Source organism: Triturus cristatus, chromosome 12 (assembly GCF_964204655.1).
Source record: "Triturus cristatus chromosome 12, aTriCri1.1, whole genome shotgun sequence".
Classification (NCBI taxonomy): Eukaryota; Metazoa; Chordata; class Amphibia; order Caudata; family Salamandridae; genus Triturus; species Triturus cristatus.
The window spans coordinates 241413183-241440123 of record NC_140595.1 but is presented as its reverse complement, the minus strand read 5'-3'; the positions used below and the strand labels follow the sequence as shown (position 1 = coordinate 241440123).

The 26941-nt window shown below is 47.6% G+C and overlaps 1 protein-coding gene across 3 annotated transcripts in view; it reads right to left on the bottom strand.

The window, feature by feature from the left end:
* The window catches only part of IGSF9 (immunoglobulin superfamily member 9), an 808805-nt gene that overhangs the window by 177268 nt on the left and 604596 nt on the right, over positions 1-26941 (bottom strand). For 2 of the 3 annotated variants that reach the window (XM_085639861.1, XM_085639862.1), the window contains one exon: positions 5536-5659. In XM_085639861.1, coding sequence (XP_085495987.1) covers positions 5536-5659 — 124 coding nt within the window. The remainder of the gene's footprint in view (positions 1-5535; positions 5660-26941) is intronic. The other variant, XM_085639863.1, reaches the window with a different exon arrangement.

The following is a 26941-nucleotide window of genomic DNA, read 5'->3' as shown; positions in this document are numbered from 1 at the left end:
ACAGCGCCCATGGTTTCACATTTTTTGGAAAAACAACATTCGGAAAAAGATTTCGTATGGAGACTTCTTTCAGTAATTAAACAACCACCTAGAGGCGGGGATATCGAGGTCTTACTATTACAAAAAAAGCGTATTTAATTCTGAAATTCCACAGTGCCCAGACAGGCCTTAACGAGATGACAGAACTTAATAGATTGGGAGTGCGATTCCACGGATCTAAACAACAAGTAACAACCACAAGTAGGCAAAACAGGGTGAAGCCAGAATTGACAAGATTGGAAGTGAGATCACATAGGTTTAAATACCAAGCAACAATAACAAGGACGATAAACGACCACAAGAACCAGAGTACACCAGCGCATGCCGAACAAAATAGGACTTAATTGAGAAAAGTTCATTTAATTTGCATACTCGGACAGAGTTTATTCATATTAAAAATCAATTCAGCAATAATAGCACGGTTAAACAGCACTCATTTGCCCGAACTATCAAAACTACGATTTAATCATTTGGATCCAATCCCATGCTTTCAGAATCACCAGAGGTCCAACAATAATACTTTCCGCCTAAAACCGGAAGAGACAGAGTCTTGGAACGCCAAACTTGCAGACGAAAGACCGCTGGAGTCAGCGCCGGAGTGAGAAGTAAGGGGCATATTATCAAGGTAGAGCTATGAAATTCTCGCCGCTTTCGCTTCTGTTTTCTGGCTGAAAGCGGCGATAATTTAATCGCCTTATCAGCAAAGAAACGCTATTGCATGTTTTGCTGACTTAACTACCGTTTTCAGCACGCCTAACTTTGCATCGCTAATGAGATGCAAAGTAGGCGTGGCTGTGAAACCAACCAGGGAAAATATCGCTAAGGCAGCTTCACGATATTAACTAGGAAGAGTAGCGATTTTTTAAATCGCGTTAAGTATGCCTTAACGCAGGAATTTAACGTCTGTTAAATTCCTGACTAAGGCATGCTTAACATGGGGGATGGATTCTGTGGCTAAGGCCACAGGCCCTATCATCTAGGATATCGCCGTTTTCCATCATGGAAAACTGTGATATCCCCACTATCTCTGGAATTTTTATCGCCTCGGCGATGCGCGTTGTAGATAACGTGCTAACCGGGCGATAAATTCCAGAGATAGCCAGCGATAAATATGCAAGCGCTAAGCGCGCTTTGCGATATTTATCGCCGGCCCTTGTTAATATGCCCCTAAGTACTTAACAAAAGCGCAGAATTAGGGGACTGTGGGGTATATTATCAAGCACGGCCATAAAATTATCGCCGCTTTAGCGGCAGGAAACTGCTGTTAAAGCGGCGATAATGGGCTTGATAATATACCGCAGAGAATTCCATTAGAAGCCCATGTTGACACCAGAACATGGACTTCTATGGGAATTCTCAAGGGCATATTATCAAGCCCATTATAGCCGCTTAGCGGCAGTTTACTGCCGCTAAAGCGGCGATAAAAACGCCGTTTCTTGATAATATGCCCCCTTATCACTCATATAATGTTAAAAGCTCTTCTCTTTTCTTGTCAGCTTGACGTTGAGTGAAGTAAAATTAACATCTTAAGCCGGAATCTATCATAATCGAGTACCGGGGGCGCTGCAATAAAGTAACAGCACATAAGCAGTAGCTTCTTTACTTTCAAACCAAACGGTTCACGGAATACGTTTGCGACAAAAAGAGGCTTCAAACTAATTGCGATATTGTCAGGAGCTTTGATCTGTTTTTGTTGTCCCACACAAAGTCGAAAATGAGGACACACCTCGTATAAGCAGTTAGTAGCCCCGATCTTAAGAGACGCGAAGCTAAAGTTTAAACATGTAAGCCGGTGCATCACAGTGATAACTCCGAAACCATGAAAAGTAAACAATTTTTGGAAATCAAAGGAACATTTTGAATGTTCAGATCCTGACATGCTTATGTTTCATTTCAGGAAGCACAATCAAAGATAAATCATTTGGACTATCCGGGCCCGGTTATCAATCTATTACAAAGTCGTAAAGCGTCAAAGCCAAGTAAGTAAATAACTGCACCACCTAACAGTGGAGTTTTTAATAGCATAGCTCAGTTGACTCAAATCCAAATCCTGCTTTGTCCACAGGAAAACCATCATAAAATCTTCTTCTCCGCAAAATCCGAATGTCAACAAGGACATCAAACGAAAATGAAGTGAGTTTAGTTTTTACGAACATGCAGACTAATTCCTCCTGCTCCAAAAAAAAGTTACATATGTTTTTTTAAAAACATGATCGCATTTCCTCTCCAGACTTGTCTTTTAAAACCTATACGGAGAAGCAGTGTCCTACAACAAGTTTGGCACGGTTTAACACGCAAGAAAGTGAGTATGCTTCTAAATGTACAGCAATAAAACTCTAACTTCAGGTTCAGATAAACAATTATAAATGAGTTCTTCTACTTCTGCCCCTGTTTAGCAAGTAAAGGAGTTGAAGAAATAAAAAAGCAAGTTACTGCCCTTATCAGTCTACCACATGAAAACTGAAGTCATTAACACATGCGGCTCCGTGCTAAATCAAGTAAGCATCGTTTACCAATCAATTCTTTTGTTTAAACTTCCATTGTTTTTCATAAATCTTTTTTATTTGCCTTTTCAAATCTATCTTTCTAGTCTTAAAATCACTTGCACAAAAATTCAGACCCCTCCGCTTTTGAACAATTGCACAGGTAACTAAAAAATAATTAACTTAAAATTAGAAACAATCTATCGGAGAAAGGGGAATAAATAAAATTAATCTTAATATTTTAATTTGTAGATTACACCACGCCATCAGCCCTGAAGGCGATCCCTTGAAAAATTACCGGGATCAGAAACGCGTCGGCATTGTTTTGATTTCCTGAGGGTGATGAACCTAGCCTGAATAGCATTATAGAGACTCCAATGAGCGATAATCCCATAATGCTCACAACAATCACCCCATGGCCATAGGAACCCTACGAAAAAGAGTAAATAGGTTGTATTTAGGAGTTCCTACTATAGTCGGTTTGACGAAAGTTGGTGTAACACAGCAAAATACTTGTGATTTTTGGGACTTATGCATTTGGTGTAACAATGTAAAGTATTTTTGGTTAATTGCATTTTCGACATTTCTAGCCAAAATTTCATTCAGTTTTGTCAAATTTATAATATTTTTTTTTTATATATATTATTGGATTTGTGTGTATCTTTTCACGTACAGCTAAACAAATAATAAGATGCATATCAATGCCGAAACTTTGGCAAATGAAAGCCAGGACCAGTGAATATAGGTCTGGATTGGTCCTTTTCCTGCTACAATAAAAAGCAGATACCAAATAAGGTGGTCAGATCCAGTTTTTTCTTAAAATATGTATCACGTCCTTTCTGGCCATCAACATGGGACGTAGCCCCTTCTTTAGATAATACCTTCTCATAATAGTCACCTTTGTATTTTCTCAATGTACTTGTATTTGTGACAGCCATTTAATATTCAATACTTCTTGAAATATATGAGTAAATCAACTCTCCCTGTGTTTTCCTAGTGTGTTCTCAACTGAAATCATTTTTTCATTTATTGTGTAAAAGGAAGTGTGAAACACATTTTCCCTTGTATTGAATACATTTATCGCAGCAATTGTATTGCCCAATACAATTTACATGCCTGGCCTGGGAATCAATGCTTTAAAGGGGAAAACAAAAGTACATGCTATAATGTAAACACCTGTTGTCAGGACACGTCAGGATTGCCTGCCGTCACATAGGCCAGAGGTCACTTGGTAGCTATAGATTGGCTGCAGGGTAGCAATGCTCCTTGTAGTTCAGTAGTACAATAGTAAATGTAATGTCATGATAATATACAATATGACAGAGTAGCTCAGATGTTTCAGCTCCTGCTGCGTAGAGCAGTTTATAATTTTAAGGTCTCAGTTTAAATCCTGATACTCTGCTTTCCATCTGTTTGACCTGAAGAAAATGAGTGTCAAAATTAAACAGCTGCCAGATGATGTCTTTGTGAGATAAATGGACCAGTACCAAGCATTCATTTAACATCTATAGCATTCTGGGTATTGCAGATTTGTTTAATTCTTATTGGCCTATTATCTTGATGTTTGGAGGTCGGACATTTTGCAGTAGCCTTCTTAGAAATGTTTGGACACCGCACTTAATTTCTATGTACCAATTAAGCACTGGTAGAAGCCCGCCAGTGAATATTTTGATGAGTGCCCTTAAGGACCATGGTAAAACCTGTGGCTTTTTTAACAAATGCATTTGTAAACTGTATCGTAAAAAGTACAATTCGTCTCAATTTTTCAAAACGTTCTTGAAAAGAACATCTGCACAAAGCCTGGAGGAAAATTAGACTTTCACGTTACTTCAGCTACTTCAGTTCAGGTCATCAATTTAAGGATCACCAGTTTCAAAAATCACTGGCCGTCACTGTCAGAGTGTCGTCTAGGATTACCTCTCCATTAGAGTGCTGTAGTGAGTAAATACGGTGCAGTGAGCCTTTTCCCTTCGCTTGTCTCCATTAGAGTGCACCAGCCAGTTGAAAGGATACATTTGCATCTCTCCATTAGAGTCACAGAAAGAAATCAGACTCTGCATAAAGCCTCTCAAACTACAAGAGTGATGCCTTATGCAGTGACATACCTGCATTAGAGTGCCCGAAGCCCGCCTTCGAGTCTCGTATCACTATTCTAGCGACGTAGTAAACACGGAGGACAGAGGGCCTTGTATTGTCTCATGCCCCAGCGACAGTTTAGCACAGCACTGAGGACTCGAGGAGGTGACGACAGCCGTCTTCCATTGCGCACCTCCAGGAGGTGGCAGAGAGGATCATAGTTGCATGTCTCTGTCTCTGTCACAGTTCTCAAGAGACTGCAGTCAATGGGTGGGATCAGCTCCTTCAAGCTACATGACTTACAGAGTGGAAGGGGTGCACAGAGCCCTGCTCTCAGGAGAGTCCCAAGTTTCCATAAGGATGCAACATCAATGACAAAGAGAAGAGAACTGCTCCTTTGTCACCATATGTTCAGCAAACCTGACCCATATGTCCCTACCCGTATTTTTTCTTAATGCTCTTTCTTCTCTCGTTTCTCCCTTTCTCCTGCCCCATCACTTGCCATGTGCGCTTATGGCTTCTCCGTTTCCTCGGGTTCCCTGTGCGCCATACTGTGAGGCCCACTGCACCTAAAGCTGACTAAGGGGCATGCTGCCACTGCATTAATGCCTGTTAAAAAAAACTGTGAAAAGAAGCAATAGAAATATACTAGAGCACAAGAAAAAAGGAAACAAAAAAATCATAATTAAGAACATCAAAGTAATATCAGTAATGAAAACCTGTAAAGAGGAAAAACTGTTGGAAGGGAGTAACAAAAAGTACAGAACAGGAAGAACTGAGGTAATCTTTACCTGAGGAGAAGGGGGGAAATGAATGATATGAGGAAGATATAAAGAAACAAACAGCAACACGGAGACGAAGGAAAGAAACAAAAAAATGAAAAGGAAGAATATTTGGGAACCAGAGAGAAAGAACAGGTTACCAAGATATCACTCACACCGGGGCATACCAGACGCTAAACCTCTGGAAATATCCACCGTCGAAGCCAGGGACCCAGGACACATTCACAGCGGACACCAAGGGCACTGCAGACACGTTCAGCACTGCATGAGGGCTGGTACCTGAAAGAGAGAAAGAGGCAGAAGCGACTAAGAAATCGTACCTGAAAATGAACACCGGGAAGACCGCAAACAACAACTTCGCCAGCACAGTCCGAGCAGGGACACTGGGAAACAGAGCACCTATTTACGATAAAATGGGGCTCTTGTATATGAAAAAGCAGCGACTTTTGAAAAGTACAAATTTACAAGGGAGATAAACTAATCGCAAACCAGGCAGAGTTACGACGTTTCCTAGATTAGAAGAAATCGGAGAGATTATTAGAGGTAATTTGAAATATATGGAAAGGTGCGAATAAAAAGACCTTACAACTTAAGAAACAACAAACGGTATTACGAAAAACGCAAATTCTAGTTACCTCTTTCTGTTCCTTTTTTTGTTGTTGCTCATATGCTACTCGATTGTTAATGTGTGGAAGTATTTCGCCATCTCGTGGCAGAAGTGTAAATTGCAGCGTAGCAGTTGTAAACCCTGTTCGAAACTAACTATTAAAAGTTACAGACTCTTGAGCTTGGGTGGTAAAAGATCAAGCATTAAAAAATACATATCTAAAAAGCACCACAGACATGGTGGTCTGCTGTCCCCGGCAGGCCGTCATCCCTCTAATGGCCATCAATAGGAGTGAGTAGCAATTTGTGACCTACCTCATGAATAATAATTAGGTAGAGCAGATTGTAACCCACTCTGAATGGGAATTTTGCAAAGCGAGCAATCAGTGGCGGCTCTTCCGCTATGGCGGAGGAGCATCGCCCACTGATTTCTCACAGTGTGAGAAGCAAAAACATAAAATGGTAACTCTTAGTAATTTTTTTTGCTGGCGAGCGGGTCTGCTCTGCTTAAAGGGCAGGGCAGGGGAGGAGTGGTTTGCCTCTCAGGCCGGCCAAAACAGTCATGCACACTACCCTGTTCACCATGCAGGCTGCCTGCATTGAGAACATGCCCACCCCTCCAGCCCCTGGCTGAGCGCCGCAATCACAACGCTCCATTGAAATGTTGTGATTGGCTTAGGGGTGGGAGCCGACCTGGAGTCAGACACAGGCGAGCAGGAATGAAGACACAGGACCCTGCGGAGGCGGCAAGGTAAGTTTTATTTATTCTTATTTTTTTTTATGCCGAATCCCCCCCCCCCCCCTCCCCCGCGAGCTGTGCCGGCCGCCCCTGCAAGATATTAGTATATAGGTCAGTTCACGAAACTCTATTCCATTCGCAAAAAGTCTGTGCACAGTTTGAAACCACTTTTTGAGAATGGAAATTTCGTACATCTAGTCCAAATTACATAGAGTGTCTGAATCACAAGTTTGGCACTACTGTGCTCAGTTATAAGGCTTGACAATTCAGGCAGCTGAAATTGCCATCAGAAAGGCAGTCTTGATGGTAAGGAACCTAAGAGGACAGTTGTGATGCGGCTCAAAGGGAGCGCACATTAGAAAAATAAGAACCAGATTAAAGTCCCACTGAGGTATAACAAAGGGAGCTGGAGGAAATCTGTGCTGAAGAACTTTTTGGAACCAATTTACAATAGGGGACTTGAAAAGGGAAGGATGATCTAGCAACCGCAGAAGAGCTAAAATAGCAGACAAATAACCTTTCAAGGTGCCCAATGCAGAGCCCTGCTGGATCAGGGTATGGATAAACAAAAGAACTTGGGAAAGGGGTGAAGATAAAAGGTCAACCTGTTTATCTGCACACTATGCCACAAACTTGCTCCAATGACCGGCATATACCTTCTTGGTGGAGGGACGCCAAGCTGCCAGGATAACATTGCCGACTTCAGGTGGGAAGGTCAAAAGCTGTCATCTGTTGCTGCTCAATCTCCACGCATGAAGGCGGAACATTAGCTAGTTTGGGTGGAAACCCTCACCTGCTGTCGCAACAGTAAATCCTGCTGAAGGGGCACTCTGATCAGAGGACCGATGCACATGCTCAATAGCTTGGGATACCAGACTCTCCGAGTCCAGTCCAGAGCCACAAGGATGAATTGGGCCCGGTAATTCCTGATCTTCTTCACAGCCATGGGCAGTAGTGGTATTGATGAAAAGGCATACAGGAGGCCGGAGCTCCAGTCGAAAAGAAAAGCATCTCAGAGCGAGATCCACCTTGTAAACTATAGCGCACAGAACAGCTGACATGGCACGTTTCTCTGGGGTGGTGAATAGATGTAACCAAGGCTCTCCCCACTGCTGAATGAGACCTTGCACCACCTCCTGATGGAGATGCTACTCGTGAGCCACTAGGCATCTTTGGCTGGGTTTATCCAGTCCGGCATTCAGTGATTCTGCCCTATGTTCAGCCACCAGAGAAGTGCCCTGACATTCCAGCCATGTCCAGAGACGCAGGACCTCTTGACAGAGGGTCCATGACCCCACCCTGCCCTGTATATATGGCAGTACCACATGGCGGTGGTGTTGTCCGTGAACACCTCCACTAGCCTTGATTGAGGGTACAAAGGCTTTTAATGGCAGCCAGATCGCTCGGAGCTCCAGCAGATTGATATGGAGTTTGGATTCCGCTGGATACCACAGTCCTCTGATCTCCATCTATTCCAGATGACTGCCCCAGCCCAGGAGTGACGCTTCTGTTACTACATTCAGATCTGGTTGGGGAAGGAAGAGGGGTCTGCTGCTAACTCAATCGCAGTTTGTCAACTGCCACTGCAGATCTTTTGCAGTGCCTCCCGAGATCTGGACTAGGTTAGAGAGAGTTGCCTCACACTGAGCCAACTGGAACTTTCAGGTCCCACTACAGGGTCCGCATATGCCAACAGGCATGCGTCAAAAGTAGGATGCAGGCGGCCATGAGGCCCAGCAGCCTCAGAATCAGTCTCTCCCAAATCCGATAAAGAGACTGAAATATCGGTATCATAGCAGGAATATTCTGTACTCAAGACTCTGGAGGGTAAGCCCAATAAAAGGGAGTGTCTGAGAAGAAATCAGGTGTGACTTTGGCATGTTGTTAGTGAGCCCCAGCAAGCGCTGTATTCTAGAGATGGAAAACGATCTCCTGGGTTGAACCCGCCTTCAACAGCAAGTAATCAAGATAGGGGAAGACCGGAACCCCTGAACTCTGAAGATGATCTGGCCACGGCCATCCCCTTGGTGAACACTCAAAGGGCACTGGCAAGGCCAAAAAAGAGCACTGCAAACCGAAAGTGCTCATGACCCATCTTGAACAGCAGGTAACATCTATGGGCAGGCAGGACAAGAATGTGGAATTTTGAGTCCTGCAAGTTCAATGCCACCATCCAGTCTCCCGAGTCCAAGGCAGACAGGACGTGAGTGAGTGTGGTGCAAGTCTTGGATAGAATTAAGGCCTTCATCTTTTTTGAGCACTGCAAAGTAGCGGGAAAAACATTCACAATCTACTTCTGTCGGCACCCTCTTTATGGGTCCCTTGGCAAAGAGAGCAAGCACTTCCTGGCAGACTAAGGCAATGTGGTCCTCAGTCAGCCTGTCACAAGTAGGTGGCATGGGTGAGGGAGTAGTTACAAAGGGGAGGGAACAGCCTCTTTGGACAATCCGGAATATCTAGTGGTTGGATGTAATCGACCTCTAATTGTGCAAGAAATGACGTATCCTGCCTCCCAATGCATTCTCATATTGGTCTGAGGGCAAACTAAAGGGACTTTGAGGCTGCGACTGCAGGGGGTGGACTGGCTTGACATCTGGCTACCTGACCCATGAGGTTTATAGGTGCCACGTCCTCATCCACGCAAAGACTGAGGAGTCTGCTGGCCGTGGTGGCTGTGCAATTGGAGACACAACTGGAAGCCCCTTCCATGGCCATGAAAGGAGTAGAATATGGACAGTGGTTGGCGAGAGGCTATGGAAAGGCCCAAGGACCTGGGCGTAATTCTGCTGTCCTTGAGGTTCTCCAGCACTGAATCTGCCTGGTCTCCAAAGAGAACGGAGTTATCAAAGGGCATGTCCATGAGTGCGGCTTGGACATCACCAGAAAAGGCAGTGGTCCTCAGCCAGGTGTGGCGTTGTAAAGCCACCAACAATGAAACTGCTTTGCCTAGTGAGTCGGTCGTATCCAGCCCACAACGTATGGTGAACGTAGCTGCATCTCTCCCATCAGGAATTGCTTAAGAGAGTATGGCTCGGGCCTCCTTCAAGATCATTGGCAGCACCTGCGCAACCGAGTCCCAGAACAAGTGGGAGTATCAGCCCAAAAGACATGTGCTGTCTGCCAACCAAGGTGCTAGGCTGGCTGAAGGGAACATCTTCTCCCCTAAGTTATCCAGCCTCTTGGAATTCCTGTCCTGGGGAGGGGAAAGGAATGTGCCAGGATTTAAGTTTGAAGTGGAGGCATGGACCACCAAGCTCTCAGAGGTGGGGTGGGTTATGAGCAACCTGGGGTTCCCTGAGGTGGGGCGATGGCGGAGGATATTAACAGGAGCTCCTGAGCAGGGCTTGGACCAGACCCTGAGTACGACGTGCCTCAGGGCGTCGTTACACAGGAAAAGCAGTTCAGAGTTGGTGACTCCCAGCTGATGCACCTAAGTTAACACATTCATCTTGACAGCGACAGTGGGTAGCTGAAGGTCCAGGACCTCAGCCACTCTCCTCACCACCACAGTGAATGAGGCTCCTTCCATGGTAGGAATAGAAACCAAGCCAGTATCTGGGATCACCAGATCCTCACTCCAGGTGTCCTCTGTGACATCTAGGGGTTGGTATTCATCAGGGGCCAGTGACCCCGCTCAATCATTCCCAAGTCTTAGCCCAAATGAATAGGGCTCAGGCTTTGGCCAGGCTTTGGCCTGGGCATAGAGCGAATTTAGCCTGTCTCCAGCCAGTGGCAGACTGGGAGCCGGGTGATGCTCATCCGGCTCCGTGTAAGTCAGGGTTGAGTATGGGGTCTGCGCCACTGGTGGCTGCTGGGGACGTCAGCAGTTGAGCTAGGGAAGGTTGAGGTGGCTCGACCGGTGCCTGTCTGTATCCATCCATGTATCCAAGGAGCCTGACTGGCGCCAGGGGCAAACCCGCCAGCAGAAGACCAGTAGAGGCCATTCCTGTGGGGCCCAAAGGCACTCTAGCAGGGGCAGGCACCCAAAGATGAAGTGTATGGCCTAATAAAATGTGTGCAGTTGGGCGGGGGCCGCCACAGCTCCTGGAAACTCGGGGAGACACAGACATGACCAAGGTGCATGGTCAACGGCAGAGCCAAGCCTCGAGTGCAGGCACTCCCTCACCTCGTCAGATGACTTCAACCGACAGGACAGAAACCTCTTTGACTTTTTGCTCTTCTTTCATTGGTGAGTCTTACCCGAACGAATTTGAATGTGACGACGAGCGCTTGAAGGGACTCCACAACGGATCCTGAGACATTCCTCTCAACTGGGATCGAGACCGTTGCAGTGTCACATGCCGAGCAGCAAGCAGCTTGAGGGACTGCTCCTTCAAGGACTTGGAGCACATGGCGCGACAGTCGATGCAGGTGTTGGCATCAAGGTCACACTCGAGGCACCACAGACAGATGAGCTGTAGATCCATCACAACGTCTGCCAGTGACAGGCACCACAGGGCTAAAACCAGCTTTTCTTGCACACGTCCTGCCACACCAGGACACATAGTCTCATAAATCATCGACAAAAGTGTTGAGAAAAGCTCAGTCAAATAGTGACTGGGGGTAACTCTTCTCCGGATCTGCGCTGACTGGTGCAGAATGAAAATAACTGGCGTCAGCCCACTGGGGTGGTGCCTATATAGGCACTGTGAATGTCACTTCCAGTGTGGACGATGCCACGCGGAGCCAAACTACCACACCTACCAGCGAGCAGGGGTGCTGCTCTGGAAACAAATTTGGATTCAGTCTGCCGCCTGGGGAATTATTCAGTTAGGTGTCATGTGAAAGCAGTGGGGCCTAGTGTAGGCGAAGTAGTGGGGTGTAGTTCTGTGTATACATTTTCTACTGTATTCGTTTGAGCTAGTGTGCCCCTAAATAAAGGAACTAGCCTCAGAAACTTGCAGATGAAAAGGGGGTTGCTTCATAAATGGAAGCATGGGCCTATTTTATCTCTAAACAGTTTACAATTCTGCAGTCAAAACACAGCTTTAGCCTTCTATTCTTCTCAGACAAAAAGGAGTCTGCTGCTGCACCTCAAAGTAATGGGAGGCAAACTTTTGAAGATATATCTCCCTATCTAAAAACACACAGAAAACGCAGCTAGATTTTTACCTCTTTCCTTGGACTGTACATTTTCTTTAACTAGAGCCTTTACTTTTAGTGGATTTTTAAATGCCTTAGGCAATGTCCCTCAAACATCTCGCAGTCACTCAAGGCTAAGCAGCGCTTTGAGAACCAATTACACTTATTGGTATAAGCAACAAGGACCTTTTTTTTTACAATCAGATTTTATTAGGTTAAAAACAACGCATTGACGTACATGCATAGTCTTCTCATTAGTTCTTGAACATATCTCTATAGACACTTATGCTCTGGCTTGATTTACTTAGCATCCCCCTTAACAAAACAATCCATTCCACCCCTCTTGAGTTGCACTTGAGTTAGTGTATTGGGATCTAAGGGAGTTGCTAGGTGTTTATAAATGAAGGGCTTAATGGCACTACTCTGAGGAGCCTGCTGCCTCTAGTCCTATTGTTCTTCTCTTACACTATCCTGTTTCACCGCTGCCGGTTACAGGGAGCCTATCTCACTAGATCCCTGTTTATCCACCCTCAGGTCACCTACAATGCTTTCCCATGCTTTCGCCCAATCTATTTTACCTATTCCTCGACTGGCTTCCCTGAGTAAGAGTCTGCCTTCTGGTCCTGCCCCTTTTTCGAGTTCTCTTCTCCAGGCACCTATCCTTGGCCCTCTCTGTGCTTTCCAATTCCTAGCTATCTCTCTCTTAGCCAGAACATAGGCAATCCTGAAATTTCCCAGTCATCTTGTTTTTGGCCGTGTGCGGGAACCATCTTAATAAGAAGTGTTCTGGGATTTGTGGGATCTCTTTGTCAATGAGGTCGCTAATTGTCTGTCTTATCTCCTCCCAAAAACTTTGCAGTGTGGGGCAGTTCCAGAACATATGAATGATATGTACTTCCCTCTCTCCGCATCTCGGGCATGCCGCGGTCTCCGTCCCGAAGTATCTCCTAATGGGGGAGGGAGTGAGATGCGCTCTGTGTAATATATAAAAGTTAATTAATTTGAAAGGCGCGTTTCTAGATGCTTTTGGGGTTCGCTGTAGGATCCTATCTCAATCTTTCTCTGGGATCTGCTTCCCCAAGTCTTCCTCCCACTGTAACCGCAGACGTTCCAGCGGCTTCTGCATATCCTGCCTCATTGCCTTGAAGAAGAATGAGACCGTTTTGATCCTTCCCGCCGATAACACAACATAACTGCATCCTGCTAGTGCCTTGGGTTCTGTGCCACCCACACCCCAGTGTTTTCGAATCCTTCTAATAAGGCCCCCATGTTTCAGGAATTGACCTCCTGGCAAGTCATATGCCACTTGCAGTTCCTCAAAGGGGAATAGAACCGAGTCCTGAGATAGGTCCCCCATTACTTTTAAACCTGCCTCTTCCTAGTATTCTTTTCCTGCCGAGTGTTCTCCTTGGGGCAGACAGCGAAGCATCGTTATGTGCAAGTTCAGGGAGTAAGGGACCTTTGCGCCCACTCGCCTCAGGTATCTGGCCCAGCAACGCACCACCACCCTGGTTTCTGCTGTGTCACCCATCGGGTCCCTTCGTACCCGCAGCAGGATCTTTGCAAGGGTTTCAGCGTCTGATGTGGCCGGGTATCGCTCCCTATCTGGGTTCTGCTCCGCAGCTAGCCACTGAATCATCCAGTACAGCTGGGCAGCTATATAATATCCCTCAAAATCAAGGACCGCCAGGCCGCCCTCCGCTAGGGGGCGCTGCACGAAGGCCAATGCTACCCTTCTGTGTCCAGTTCCCCAAATAAAGGATATGATCATCGAGTCAAGCTCCTTGAATGTTGTCCGCGGGATTCACACCGGGAGTGCCCCGAAATAATACAGGAGCCACGGAAGTGCTACCATTCTTAGCACCGCTACCGATAATGGCAGTGTTCCCCAGAACTCCACTGCGGAACACACTGATCTCATCACTCTACCCACATTCCCCTCCAGCAGCTCAGCTGAGCAGTGGTATATTTTAACTCCTAAATATGGCAGGCAATCAGGCTCCCACTTCAAGGTCCCCAGGTTAGGTGGCAGGGGGCTGTTGGGTGCCAAGGGGTATAATCTAGATTTCTGCCAGTTGACTTACAGGCCGGATACACTACCAAATTGGGTCAGCATGTCCTGTGCCCCTCTCAATTCATCCGCGGTATCACTGAGGAATAGCAGAAGGTCGTCTGTGTATAAAGCTATATAGTGTTTCACCTCCCCTATCCTTAGGCCAACATAGTCGTCTTCTCATTGCCCTGCATGCCAGGGGCTCCATGGCAAGAGCGAACAGCAGCGGGAAGAGGAGATTCACCCTGCCTCATGCCCCTCTCCACCGCCTGCCTGGGTGAGATGGTCTTCCCCATACGGACCCGGGCCGTACCCATGCAAGAAATCCTCCTCCCAGTCCCATTCCAAGCAACACTTCATAAAGATAAGTCCATTCAAGGCTGTCGAAGGCCTTCTCAATGTCCACTGCGAACACCGTTGCCTCCTGCCTGTTGTATCCATTGGAGTCAATAACAGCCAGGAGTCGCTCAATATTTATGGCCGTGTTCCGCGCCGGGATAAACCCCGTTTGGTCTGCATTGACCAGTTCTGGCATGTGGGGGAGAAGGCGCATCGCCAAAATCTTGCTTAGGATTTTATAATCCATGTTCAGCATGGATAAAGGTCTGTAGGCCGCGTGCTGCTCTTTTCCAGGCTTAGGCACCGGGATGATGAGGGCCTCCCTAGTACTCTTCGGCAGAGCCCCCATCTCACGGGCCTTTTGGTATAGTGTAACTAGTCGGGCGCTAGTTCCTCCACATATACTGCATAGAATTAGGCCGGTAGGCGGTCTTTGCCCGTTGTCTTATTCCTTGCCATACCCTTGATGACCTCCTGCTGCGTAAGGTTCGCCCCCAACTCCTCCGCCTCCTCAGGGCTCAGCCTTGTCGTCTGCAAACTTGCAAGGTACTCCCTGGCTTCTACATTCTCGGCTTCTAGTGACCTTTTATATAACTTCTCATAGAAGCGGGTGAAGACCTCATTAATCTTTGCCTGTGTGTAGTGCCTAACCCCTTCCTCGTCCTCTATTTCCACCAGCGGCGGGCTCCTGCTCACTAGATTTACCAGCCACACCAGGAGCAATCCTGATTTATCTCTTTCTGTGTGGGTGAGCTCCAGGTACTTCTTGCAATCGAAGCATCTAAGCCTTTCTGTCTGTCTTGCCACTTCTTCTTTGGCCTCTAATACGGCTTGCTGGAGCTCCGGGTGATCAGGCCTTCTGTGCTCCAATCCCCTAAGGGTCACCTCTGCCTCCTCAACCTCCCCTAGTAGGGTGTGCCTAACCACTGTGGTCCGTGTTATGCATTGGCCTCTCAAGACCGCCTTGAAGGTGTCCCACTCTGCATTCGCCGACGAGGCCGTCCCCGAATTGGCTGCAAAGTAGCGCTTAATTTCACTGCTGATCTCTTCCCGGAAGACCTGGTCTTCTAGGGTGTCCGTCAGGAGCCACCATGTGGGGATCGCCGGTGTAGGGTGCCTCCATGTCGATGAGAGGACCACTGGGTTATGATCCGATATTGTGCATGAAAGATATTCCGCAGCAGTAACGTGTTATTGCATGTCTGCTGTGCATAGGAAGGCATCTGAGCATGTGTGTACCTCGTGTACTACAGAAAAATAGGAGTAGTCCCTATCTTGGGGGTGCAAGGTCCTCCAGGCATCTATCACTCCCCAGCTCTGTCTCCAGGTAGTGAATGCGTGTGAGCCTCTTGCTGCTTGGGAACTTCGCAATGGGGGGTGAGATCTATGCAGCAGGACATTGTCTACACTATTGAAGTCCCCTCCCATTAACATAGTTCCAGTCATGTAATGCATCAGGCAATGATTCAGTCCTGTGAAGAAGGTGGATTGTTCTGAGTTGGGGGCGTAAATACTAACTATACTTATCTCCCGGCCCTCCAACCACCCCTGACAGCTACGTAACGACCCTCTGGATCTATCAGTGAGTCTGCTAACTGGAATGGGACCCCTGCTTGGATCCACACTAACACTCCTCGTGCATACGCTGAGTATGTAGTGTAAAAAAGTTGACCCCTCCACCGTCTCTTAAGGCCTGACCCTCTTTCTACATTAAATGTGTCTCTTGCAGCAAGGCTATCTGGGCTCCCCGCCGTCTGATATATGGGATGACTTTATGTCGTTTCGTCATTGTGTGTATACCTCTAATGTTCCATGTCATGCACTTGATTTTCTGAAACTCAGCCATTGGGTAGTGTTCCATTTCTCAGCTCCCCTTCCTCCTTGCATGTTGCCAGTAGCTTGCTCTCCCCACACATTCCCATTCGGGTCTTTGTGCGCTGCAACTCAAGGTGCCCCCTCACATCCACAATAAACATTCCCTCAAACTCCCACACCCCAGGTTAAGTAGGAAAACACCCCCCATCCAAACCAATGTTATAAGTCCGCAAGTGACTGCCTGCAATTCGATCAGTCAGTTACAAAGGGGGAAGGTTGCCCATCTGCCGCATTGCCAGTCTCTGCAGCCACCCTTCAGTTCCGCGGTCCCAGTGGGAACACCCACATCGCCCCCCCCCATCAATCCTAATACCTCTCTAAACCTGCTTACGGTTGTTCCCATCTCTCTCCATCTAAGCGATAATGTCCGCCGTCTGCGGTGTTACATCCGGGAGTAGCAAACTCTGCGCCTCGGAGTCACTAGACACCTGCTCCGAGCCAGAGTCCGCTGCTGCCTCGCTGCCCTCCGGCAGTACATAGTTTCCTACTTTGCTGCTCATCAGCGCCACAACGTGCATCGTGTCCTGACGTTCCTGTTGCACTTCCTCTTGTGTGGGGGCTACAGTCTCCCTCAAGGCACGACGGCCCGAGAGCGGTTCTCTTGTCTTCTTCTATACTCCGGATCTTGCAGCAGTTCCATCCCTTTGTGCTTCTCCAGCCAGTCCGATGCCTCCTGCGGGGTCCTGAAGAACTCCGTTCCTCTCTTTGTGGACACTCGTAGCTTAGCCTGGTATTGTGTTACATATTTGTAGTTCAGCTGTTGCAACCTTTGCTTCACTTCTAGGTAGGAGCCTCTCTGTCTTTGCACGTCTCTGGAAAAATCCAGGAAGATTCTCACCTTTGAATTGTCTATTGCTATGTCTCCTCTGAGCCGCGCCTGGGCAAGGATATGATCTCTGTCCCTATAATGGAGAAGCTTAGCTATCACCACTCGTGGCAGCGCTCCTGGTAAAGGCGAAGAAGCGGGACGCAACAACGACCTTTTGCTTCTGCACGCCCAAATGTCAACCGGAAACAAAGTATCTGAAAATACTAATATCACATTTTTGAAACTGCTATATGCTTTTTGAAATCACGGTAACTGCTTACTACCTCACTGTTCAGCCAGTGTGCTTTAGATTCAGTGGCTTGCCCAGTGATGATAGATGGTGCTGGGAGACCGAGTGCAGGTTGACAGAGCACACTTCTGATTTTGGTTAAAACTACAGGGGTAGACAGACAGAGTGAGGTAAGACCAATAGGAAGAAGCCATCAACCAGGCAGGGAGCACATGGTCGCCAATCACGGAATGCAGCTGGCAAACAAAGGAGGAATTGAAAGACAAAATAGCCAGACAACAGCACCACACAGGTCGGCCCAGCAAATAAGGCTGAGAATAATATTAACTTCATTGCACAGTTAATAAAAGCATCAGTAGAAATTCATTGATGCACACACAACTGTTAAAATGAAACAAGTCAATGAATCCTTAGCTTAAAACTTTCCAACTAACACTTTTCATAGCAAAACATTATGATAGGAAGGGGGATTTGTCTGAAAATTCCGGAGTGAAACCTCATGTTCGGCATTAAATTCCAATGGAAATTCAGTCACATTGGTTCAAACCAGGTTATTATATTAGAATGAATCATTTTAAAATCAGGCCTGAGTGTGTGCTACTTTTATATTCACAGTGACAGAACAGGCTTCTAACATAGCTGATGCTAAGCACGGCTCTGTACACTCAGCCTCCGCCCTTGAGATTAGCGCTGCAAAGCATCCCCGACCATCTATTTCCGGTGCCCTATGGCAGCTGTCTCTGCCCTCTGTCTTAAGGTGTTGTGTGTTCGGGGCGAGTGAACTCCTCCTAAGATCCAGTACATTACCTCCTCGTAAGTCTTCCTTGTCACATGATTAACGAAGTGAGCTTCAGCTCCACACCAGAACCCTCCAAAGCAAAAGTTAGCTTCCCATCCCTTCCCAACATGGCCGACCCATATCAACCTTGACCTCAGCCAGTTTTTTTGGTTCTGCACTGCAGATTCTCCAGAGCGTGTTTCAGGTAAGTTGGGGCCAGGTCCTGCTCTAGCGGGTCCCACGGCCCAGGGGATGAGGCTCTGCTCCAGCGGGCTCCTGCTCTGGGTTTTTCCCCCACCTTGTGGCTCTTGGCCCTCGCAATGCCCCCTTGGTTTCTGCTCTGCTCTAGCGGGCTCGGTTGTTGGCGGGCTCTGGGAGTTCGTGTGGCCCTGCACTTGCGGGCTCACCTGTTTGGTCTCCTCTGGCTTGACCCGGGTTTCTCCTTGCTGCTCCTGGGTCTCACTGGACTCACATCCGCCCCCACACCCCCCTTCTTCTACTTATTGGGTTCTGGTGTGGGGTGCTGATTTGCAGGGGTTGTGGTGTTTCTGGTCCTGCCTCCAGGGGTGGCGCCTCTCCTGTCCGGCTTCCCGCCTTTCGGCTATTCAGGGGGACAGGAGACACCAGGAGTGTATTTGCTTGCCACGCCCGGCTCTTAACTGGCTGCTCCTTTGGCCCGTTTCCCATTACGGTATGTGCAGCTTCTGGTTATGGTGCGGGCTCGCTGGGCCATGCCACGTTAGGCTGATTGCTGTGCGGGGACGCTGCGGCCAAGGTTCGCTTCCGTGCAGCACCCTCTCCCAGGAGGAGAAGGCGCGCGCACTGCCGGGTGCCGCGCATAGCTCCCTGCAGCCTGGAGACGCGCACTGCTCATGTATCCTCAGAGAGACCCTATCCCAGAAGTAGCCGCACTAACCCGTTCCTCTGACCAACGGCGTGTGAATTTGGAGATGTCCTTCGGGTGGCTACAGTCATTGGTGGGATTCTTTCTGACTCTTTTCACTACTTGCGGTATTGTCGTGCTGTTGCCTCGTCCGTACGGGCAGTGTATTTTGGGTTGTCTTTTCGGGCAAGTTGGATTCAGGCAGCTTCCCCCGGCGTGTGCACGTGAGTTGCCAAGGGCTGCGCGCAGCTGCTTCCATCCTGGTGCCGCGCGCTGCAGCCGTTGCCTCAGTTGATACCTGTCCCTGGTATGGCTGCATTTACTCACCCGTTCCTCAGGCCGCGGGCTTGTGGTTTGTACTTTCATGGTGTCCTTGGCGTGACCCGGTCCGTGGTGGGACTCTTTCTGGTTATTTTTACTTACATTGGGCATGATGCCCCAGTGCTGTCATACGGGATCATCGTACTCTTAGTGTGTGTGGTATTTCTGTTTTTCTATATTGTAATACTCCTAAGTGGGGTTTCAGATGCCTGTTGCATGGTGGGTCTGTGTTTACCTAACTACCTTCATTTGTTGATTGAGGTGCCTTTTGCAAACTGAGTGCTTGGTTTCCCCCATTTTCACTTATGTTATAGGTCCTGCTTCTAAACGCAGTGGGTCTATGGGGAGTTGGAGGAGGTGGCCGTAAGACTGGAACGGTCACCCTGGTGGATCCCGGCTCGTGTCTCGGCAACGGCGCTCGATATCCTGTGATTCTGGGTGGTCCGCTTCATATTGCTTTGTGGCATTATTCTTTGTGTTTATTTCCTGCTGGTCTTTTCTGACTGTTGTGTATTGCGGATTCTTGCTCTTTTTTGGGCAACATGCCGGAGCCGTGCGGACAGTCATGCAGGTTTCGGCATTGGCCCTCCCAGCTGTTTCTCCTGTTGTCTTTTGTCTTGGGTTACCGAGCAGGGTTCCATGGGGTAATGTTACGCGCTTATGTGGCAGCCCTATATATTATGCCATCTCAGTACGTACTGGACTTGGTTTCGCCCTATGGGTTATGTGTTCATGTCCTGATTTGGGGTGTATAGCAGGGCCATGGCTTTATTGTGTTTGCTGTGTTTGTACCGGTCTTTTTCTTCCCTTCCGGGCTTTGGGCCTGCAGTCCTCCTATCCTGTGGGCTCCCGTTCCCACCTGCTCGCCATTGTGGTGCGGTGTCTGGCCTGGTTGGTCCCTGGTTGGGCGTCCTCCTGTAGTTTCTGGGGGCTGTTGGATGCTGCGTGTCTGATGGGGGGCGGGCTTCTGTTGGCTCCTGTCCGTCCTTCTCTGGGCTGCTTCTGTGGTCTCCATGCGGACTTTTGCTTCTGCTCCTGGGGAACTTGCCTCATTTTCCTGTCCAGGGTCACGTCCGTGGCGCCCCTTCTTATCCTGCTTCCTGGCTCGACAGGTTGCTGCTACGCCTCCTGTCCATGTCTGTCTTCTCCTCGATCCTGGCCGTTGGGGTCCGTCTGTTGCCTCTCCTTCTGTCCTGGGTGGCCTCGGTCTCAGTTCCTTGGGTCCTGCCCACTGCCGAGCCGCTCCGGTCGTCGCCGGTTGTTGGGCTCCCCATCTCGTGTCCGTAGTGCTGTGGCTCTTTCGTGGTCTACTACCTTTGGGTGGGGACAGCTTGGTCGGGCCAGGGGTTTGGCACACGCCTCTGCGAGGGGGTGCGTTTTGTACACTGGTTTCGTGTGGCTCCCCAGCTGTTCGTGTTGGCGTTGTCTACCTTGGTTGGGACATTCCTCGGGGAGTGTTGCGGGCTGTCCATTGGGGATCCTCCCCGTCCTGTTGGTCTGTGGGCCTTTGCGCCTTCCTTGGTGCCGGTTCATTACCGGCTTCGCCTGTTCCCGTAGGTGTCCCTTCTCTTGCCCCGGTGACTCCCTTCCCAACCTGTCTACCAGTGCGGCTAGTGGCCTTTTTGTTCTGGTTTCCCCCTCCCGGGTGTTGGCGGCCTTTGCCGTCCTGTGGGGCGTGCTTGGGTTCCCGGTCTGTACTGGGTCTGTTGGTACACCTGATGACGGGTTTCTCGTCTAACTTCTGTTGCCCGTTCCTTGGCTTGTCTGGGGTTTGCCCCTGCCTAGCGGGGGCTTCTTGTTGCTATTCTGGGCTGTTTCTCCACTGCCTCGTTCTCCGGGGGGTTGCGGGGTTTGCCCCCTTGGCTTTTTGGCACGGTTGTGCTGTCCTTGACTGGGTCACCCTTGTTCCGGTTCGACTCCCCGGTGTTGGCTCTGTCTACCTTCTTGTCCGGGCTCCCGGCTTTGCGCCTTCCTATGGTCCCTTTCCTTACGTGGGTTCTGGGCTTGTTTGGCCTTGGAGGGGCGTTTGACCTGTTGGTGGTGCTCGCTGGGTGCTTCTCCCTTAATTTCTGCTGCTGTGGGTGTTGGGCCTGTGTGCTGTTGCTCTATGGTCCGTGTTGTGCTTCTGGAGGCATATGCTTGCACAGGACAGGGGTTTGTGTCCTACCGCTGCTTTCTAATTTCCCCTGGTGGGTTTTTGTTCAAGCAGTGCCTTTCTTTTTCCGGGGGTGTGGGGATTGCCCGGTTCTCCTTCCCCGGGCGGGGCCCTGCACTTCCTGTGCGGATTTTGTATCCTCTTCTTTGTCCCTGGTTTTGAGGTGCTAGGGCCAGCTGGCTCGCATTTGCTCCCTGGTGGTGTTGACTTTGCTCAGGCTCTTTTCGACCAGCTCTTCTGTCCTTCTCGCCTTTGGTATGTTTCTGTCTATGGCCTTCCCTCCACGTACGCTCCTGTTCCTGTCGGCTCTCCGTAGTTCAGCTGGGTCGGGGCTGGTTGTTGGTTGTATGATTGATCATCTGGGTGCTCGCTTCGGCGGCTCATTTTTCTACTTATGGAACGTTGCGGGCCGGTTTGCTTGGCCCCTGAACGGGGCTGTCTCGCTCATTCGTGCTGCGTTCCCCTTCCTTCCGGGTTTGTTATGCTTTCTGGTGAGTGGTAGTCCCTGGTGGGCGTTCACGTTTTTTTCTGGTGGCTTGGCCTTGGTCCTGGTCCCTTCTGCCGGGTCACTTCGGTGTCATTAGCTGCGGTCTCCTGGGTCAGTTTTGCCTTGTGCCTGCCTGGATTCTCTCATTGGTGTTGCGCTCCCTTCCGAGGGGGCCCTTTGTGCAGCCAGGGTCCATGTTCCGCCGGTTCTCTCCTTGCTGGTGGGGTTTTGGTGCCCTTCATTTTTGTTGTTCGGTTGGGGTGTTGGGTTCCTTTCTGCGCCTCATTCCGTTCTTGCGGCTCCTGGCAGTCTGGGTTGTTTCCGTCTGGTTCCTCCGCTTCGGCCCTCCATTTCCCTCAGGCCTGGTGGGTTTTGTTTCCTTCTTCCCCTCCGTTCGTTGGTTTTGGGGTGGTTCGGCTCTTTCGCTGTTGGTGGTCAGCCATACGGTGTGGCTGTGTTTCCGTTGGACTAAGCCTCTTTACTGCGGTGGCTCCTTGTTTTGTCACTGTGGTGGGGGTGCCCTCTGTTTCTTCAGTTACGGAGTCTGGGCTCCTGCTGCCTTATCGCTGTTGGTTCTCCATTGGCCAGTCTTGGTGTGTTTGGACCGGCTTTCTGTTGTCTGTTCAGGTGCCTGTTTTGTTGTTGCTTTTGGGTCCGTACGGTTTCATCCTGTGCCTTCTCTGGTCCGCCTTCTGTCGTTGGTTCGGGCTTGCTTCTGAATGGCCTCCGGGTCTCGGGGGCCGGGTTTTCGGCCCTCCCGGTGTCTCTCTGTCCCCGGCTGGTTCTTCCTGCTCGTGGTTGCCTCTCTCTTGGGTGGTTCCTTCCACTCGTCTGTGTTTTTGGGATTGCCCTGTTTCGCTGGCTTCCCATTCTGGTCCATTGCTTTTCTTGTGAGTTTTCCTTGAAGCCGCTTGGCTTTGGTATGTGCTCACTTAGTTAATCATGTGGCGAGGAAGACTTACGAGGAGGTTATGCCCCGGTTACCTGTAATCTTCATTACTCGGAGTATAGTCTTCCTCGCCACAGGAGTTCCCATCCCTTCCTCCCTGTGTTGCTATCGGCTTCATGTTTATGCTTGGTAGTTCTCAGGCTGAGGGTTGGGCTGACCCCCCTCTTATAGAGGTCAAGGGTGATATGGGTCGGCCATGTTGGGAAGGGATGTGGAAATCTGAAATAATTTTCGTTAGCATAAGGTAAAGCCATCTTAGTAGTAGCAACCATTTTGTTAGCTATGCAATTCTTCCATCTTAACTGTTGCTTGCTCTTCTATTCTGATTGAGTTATCAGCTTTAGTTAACTCCTTCTGTACTGAGCCAAAGCAATGTATGTGCTGTGAAAGGGCCTGTAGCTGCTAAAATGCACCTGGTTAAAGATGTAACTGTCAACTATTTTCTGCTGTTGTAAACAGTTCTGTTCCCCCTCCCACTTTGCTGACTAAGTGATTACCCATCTGCCCATATATGGCTGTAACTAATTATGTGTAGGCCTGTACCTTATATTTGTATCTACATGCTTACTCTGCAACAAAGTGTATATATAAGCACCATGGTCTGTGTATTCAATGTACTACCTCAGGCAGCACTTGAGAGTGCTGTGTGGACGTAGTCCTACTCATGAGTGATTATTAAACTTATTTGAATTCCAGCTTTAGTGCCAATCTCTATTTTGTTGGTCTACGGACCCGTTGACAGAGAAGGGTGACCCCTGCACCGGTTTGCTCATTTAGAGGCACATTTCCAAAGTTGGCGCCCAACGTAGAGTCTCATCGAGGACACAGCCGTCCGAAGGTGTGGTCTTGACGGAAGAGTGGAATATTACTGAGGAGACGTCCTGCATGAGGAGACCCTTGTCTTTGCAGCCGAAGTGACGTTTTTTCGATTTGACCCTCCGGGTGATGGCCGGTCCTGACTGAGGTATCCTTTGGCGTCCTTTTTGCAGTGACCACTAGGTCGACCAAGAGATTGGCAATTGAAAGTTGGAGACTCTTGTTTGGTAAGGTTGCTGAAGCTGCATTCTTGATTTGCTTGGCCAAGATTCTGGTTTTGTTTGTTTGATTTATTTTTTGGAAAAGATAAAGGCAGGTAATGTGGAGATTTTTCTCTACTTTTGAATATTTTGGAAAAGTAATAGTTTACAAAAATGTGGTAGCATGCCTGTTTCCAGCACACTCCGTAGGCTGTGTTGCTGTCTTGGTGGTACCAAAATGGATTTAGAAAGAAGTCAGCTGGCTCCCCCAGAGGGGACACCTAATAGACATATGTATGTCAAATACGGTATTTCTTCCATAATGTATAGTACACTGTGGAACAAATATACGAAAAAGGATCCTGATCTCCAATGGCAGGTAAATGGGTCATTTGACTTTAAAAAGATTAAATATGTAGAGCAGTGTTTGTTTAAAAGAAAAAGTCGACAAGATATGTTTGATTGTGTACGAATGTGGGAGAAAGAAGTGCAAGAGAGAGTGAGGAAAGAAGAAGCTATAGCAGAAAAAGAACAGCGTAAAATGATATATCAAAAAGCGTTGGAATTAAAAAATAAAGAGATGAAGGCAATAAAAGAAAAAGAGGAAAGGGAGCGTTATTTAGAGGTAACTGGCCAATACCCTATTAAGCGCCCCATTTATCCCATACTTAATAAACCTCAGGATGATTCCATCTTGTTAGATCGACCTCCGCCCCGTATAAGTTTCCCTCTGCCCCTGAGAATGATCTTCCTGAAGAAGAACATCTTTCCTCAGATGATAAAGACTAAGATAAGCAAGATGAGCGGCAGACTCGCTCTACTTTGACTGTTGACGAAAAAGCCACGTTCAGATCCACTGCTCGCAAAGACGCTTGTGGGACTACTTCTGCTCCAGACCTTATAGCAATGGTTCAGCAGTGGAAGGCTTTAGAGCAGTTATATTTGGCAGAGAAGTTTACCTAGGAGGTAATACTTGGTTTTAGAAACATTTCTAAAAACTTAGAGCCCACTGATATCAATTCTGATCATAAACAATTAAGTGATGGAACTTTCCTTTTGTCAAATATACCTGATCTAATAAGACAAGTAATTCAATTAAGACATGATACACTATGTTTAAAAGCGGAGCAAAAATCAGCTAGTAAAGTTAAAACTGCACAAACATTTCAGACCCCGGTGCAAAAAGAAGTAGTTTAGGGGAAAGACAATGACTCTTGTGATACTGTAGTTACTGTGAAATCGATGCGTGAAGCTGCACCTCTGTATGTTCCTCCGAAGGGTGAGGGAACAAGCGCCGATAAAGATTCAGATGATGCAAAGGGATATTTTGTCTATAATTGGGTCTACACTCCTTGGAGTAGAGCAGATGTTATGGCTCTTAAAGCTGCTTTGCCCGATCCGCTGGAAAATCCAGCCGCTTTCTATGAGGAAGTGGAAGGAGCCATTAGCTCCTGCACTATGACCTTGCCAGATATCGATATGTTTTTTGGACTTATTTTGCCCCTGATATGTGGAGAACAATTCAGAAAATAGATGATAATGTAGCATATGGTGATACTTGGGTGCATTTCATTTAGAAGAAATAGATGCGGCTAGAGAACCTGCACAGAAACCACAACAGGAGATATTAGATCTTCCCAAAGCTATTGTGACTAAGTTAAAAAGTCTCATACCCCCTAAAAAAAATAGATTGGACAATGTTAGCGTCTTGTAAACAGGAAGCGGATGAGTCAGTTTCTGAGTTCTTTACACCATTTGAAGAGACATTCCATGACTTTAGTGCGCAGTCATTGACAGATGACACGGGTAAGCATCTGTTCGTGGACAAATTTGTTGCTAACATGTTGCCAGAAATAGCTAGTCGCCTCAAGGCCAGTGAGAGTTTGTGGACTACGTCTTCCCCAGTCTCCCTTTTGACTATGGCCCAGTATTATGAGCGTCAGGAATTGGAAGCAAAAGTGAAAAGAAGAACCTTCACAGGTTTCTTGTAATTTAAGCAGGTTTATTCTTAACTCAGCATCCCAGCATAAAGCATCTTCATCATATCAATTCTTTCCTTCAGTAACTGGCCAACCTCGGAACCTCCATTCCTTTACATTCTTCTTGTAGCTAAGTAACCATCCCATGACATCAGCTCTAGAAATCTTTACATATCTCCTTTTTTTACAACAAATAATAAAATCATAGATTGATAAGATAAAATAAACACAGCATAAGATAATACATTACAACTCTAATTTCATGACTAAATCTATTTAACTCCAGATTGTCACTGACGTTTCTATGGTTGGCGTACTTTACAAACATTCCCCAAACTCCAAGTTGTGCCATCTTCCAAATCGACAACATTGGATCTCACACCTTTAACTTGGAAAGGCCCAAGGTACTTGCTTTCCCCTTTTCGAACCCATTCGTTTTTCCGCACTACTACCCAATCACCTCTTTGAACACAGACTGTTTTTACACCTTTTCTGGAATCATATAACCCTTTCATTCTTTCTTGATTCCCTTGCACCTTTTTCAACATTTCCTCCCGATCAACCCATATCTTTTCCTTCTTGCACAGCCATACAGGACACTCTTTCTTCCCAGGCTCCCTTCCTTTAAGTGACACAAAAGGAGCTACTCCTGTACTAGAATGTGGAGTAATCCTGTGCATCCACATCATTTTTCTCAATTCTTCTCTCCATGACAATCCATTAGCAAGTGATAATTGTATGTTTTCCATAACAATTCGATTAGTTCTTTCCACTAAACCATTAGCCTGTGGTCTGAAAAGAGCCACTCTCTCATGTACAATTCCCAACTTGTTCAAATAATCTACCATCTCTCTAGATACAAACTGCACCCCATTATCAGTCACAATACTGCCTGGCAATCCTTCCTCCAGAAAAACCTTTTCAAGAAATTTTATGACATTACTTGTACTAATTTCACCCATGGTCTGTATTACAAACCACTTGGAATGATAATCAATAATCAATGATAATCCCATCCTCGTCGCCATGAAAAGAAGAGCCTTCACAGGTTTCTTGTAATTTAAGCAGGTTTATTCTTAACTCAGCATCCCAGCATAAAGCATCTTCATCATATCAATTCTTTCCTTCAGTAACTGGCCAACCTCGGAACCTCCATTCCTTTACATTCTTCTTGTAGCTAAGTAACCATCCCATGACATCAGCTCTAGAAATCTTTACATAAAGGCAAAGAGGATAAGAAG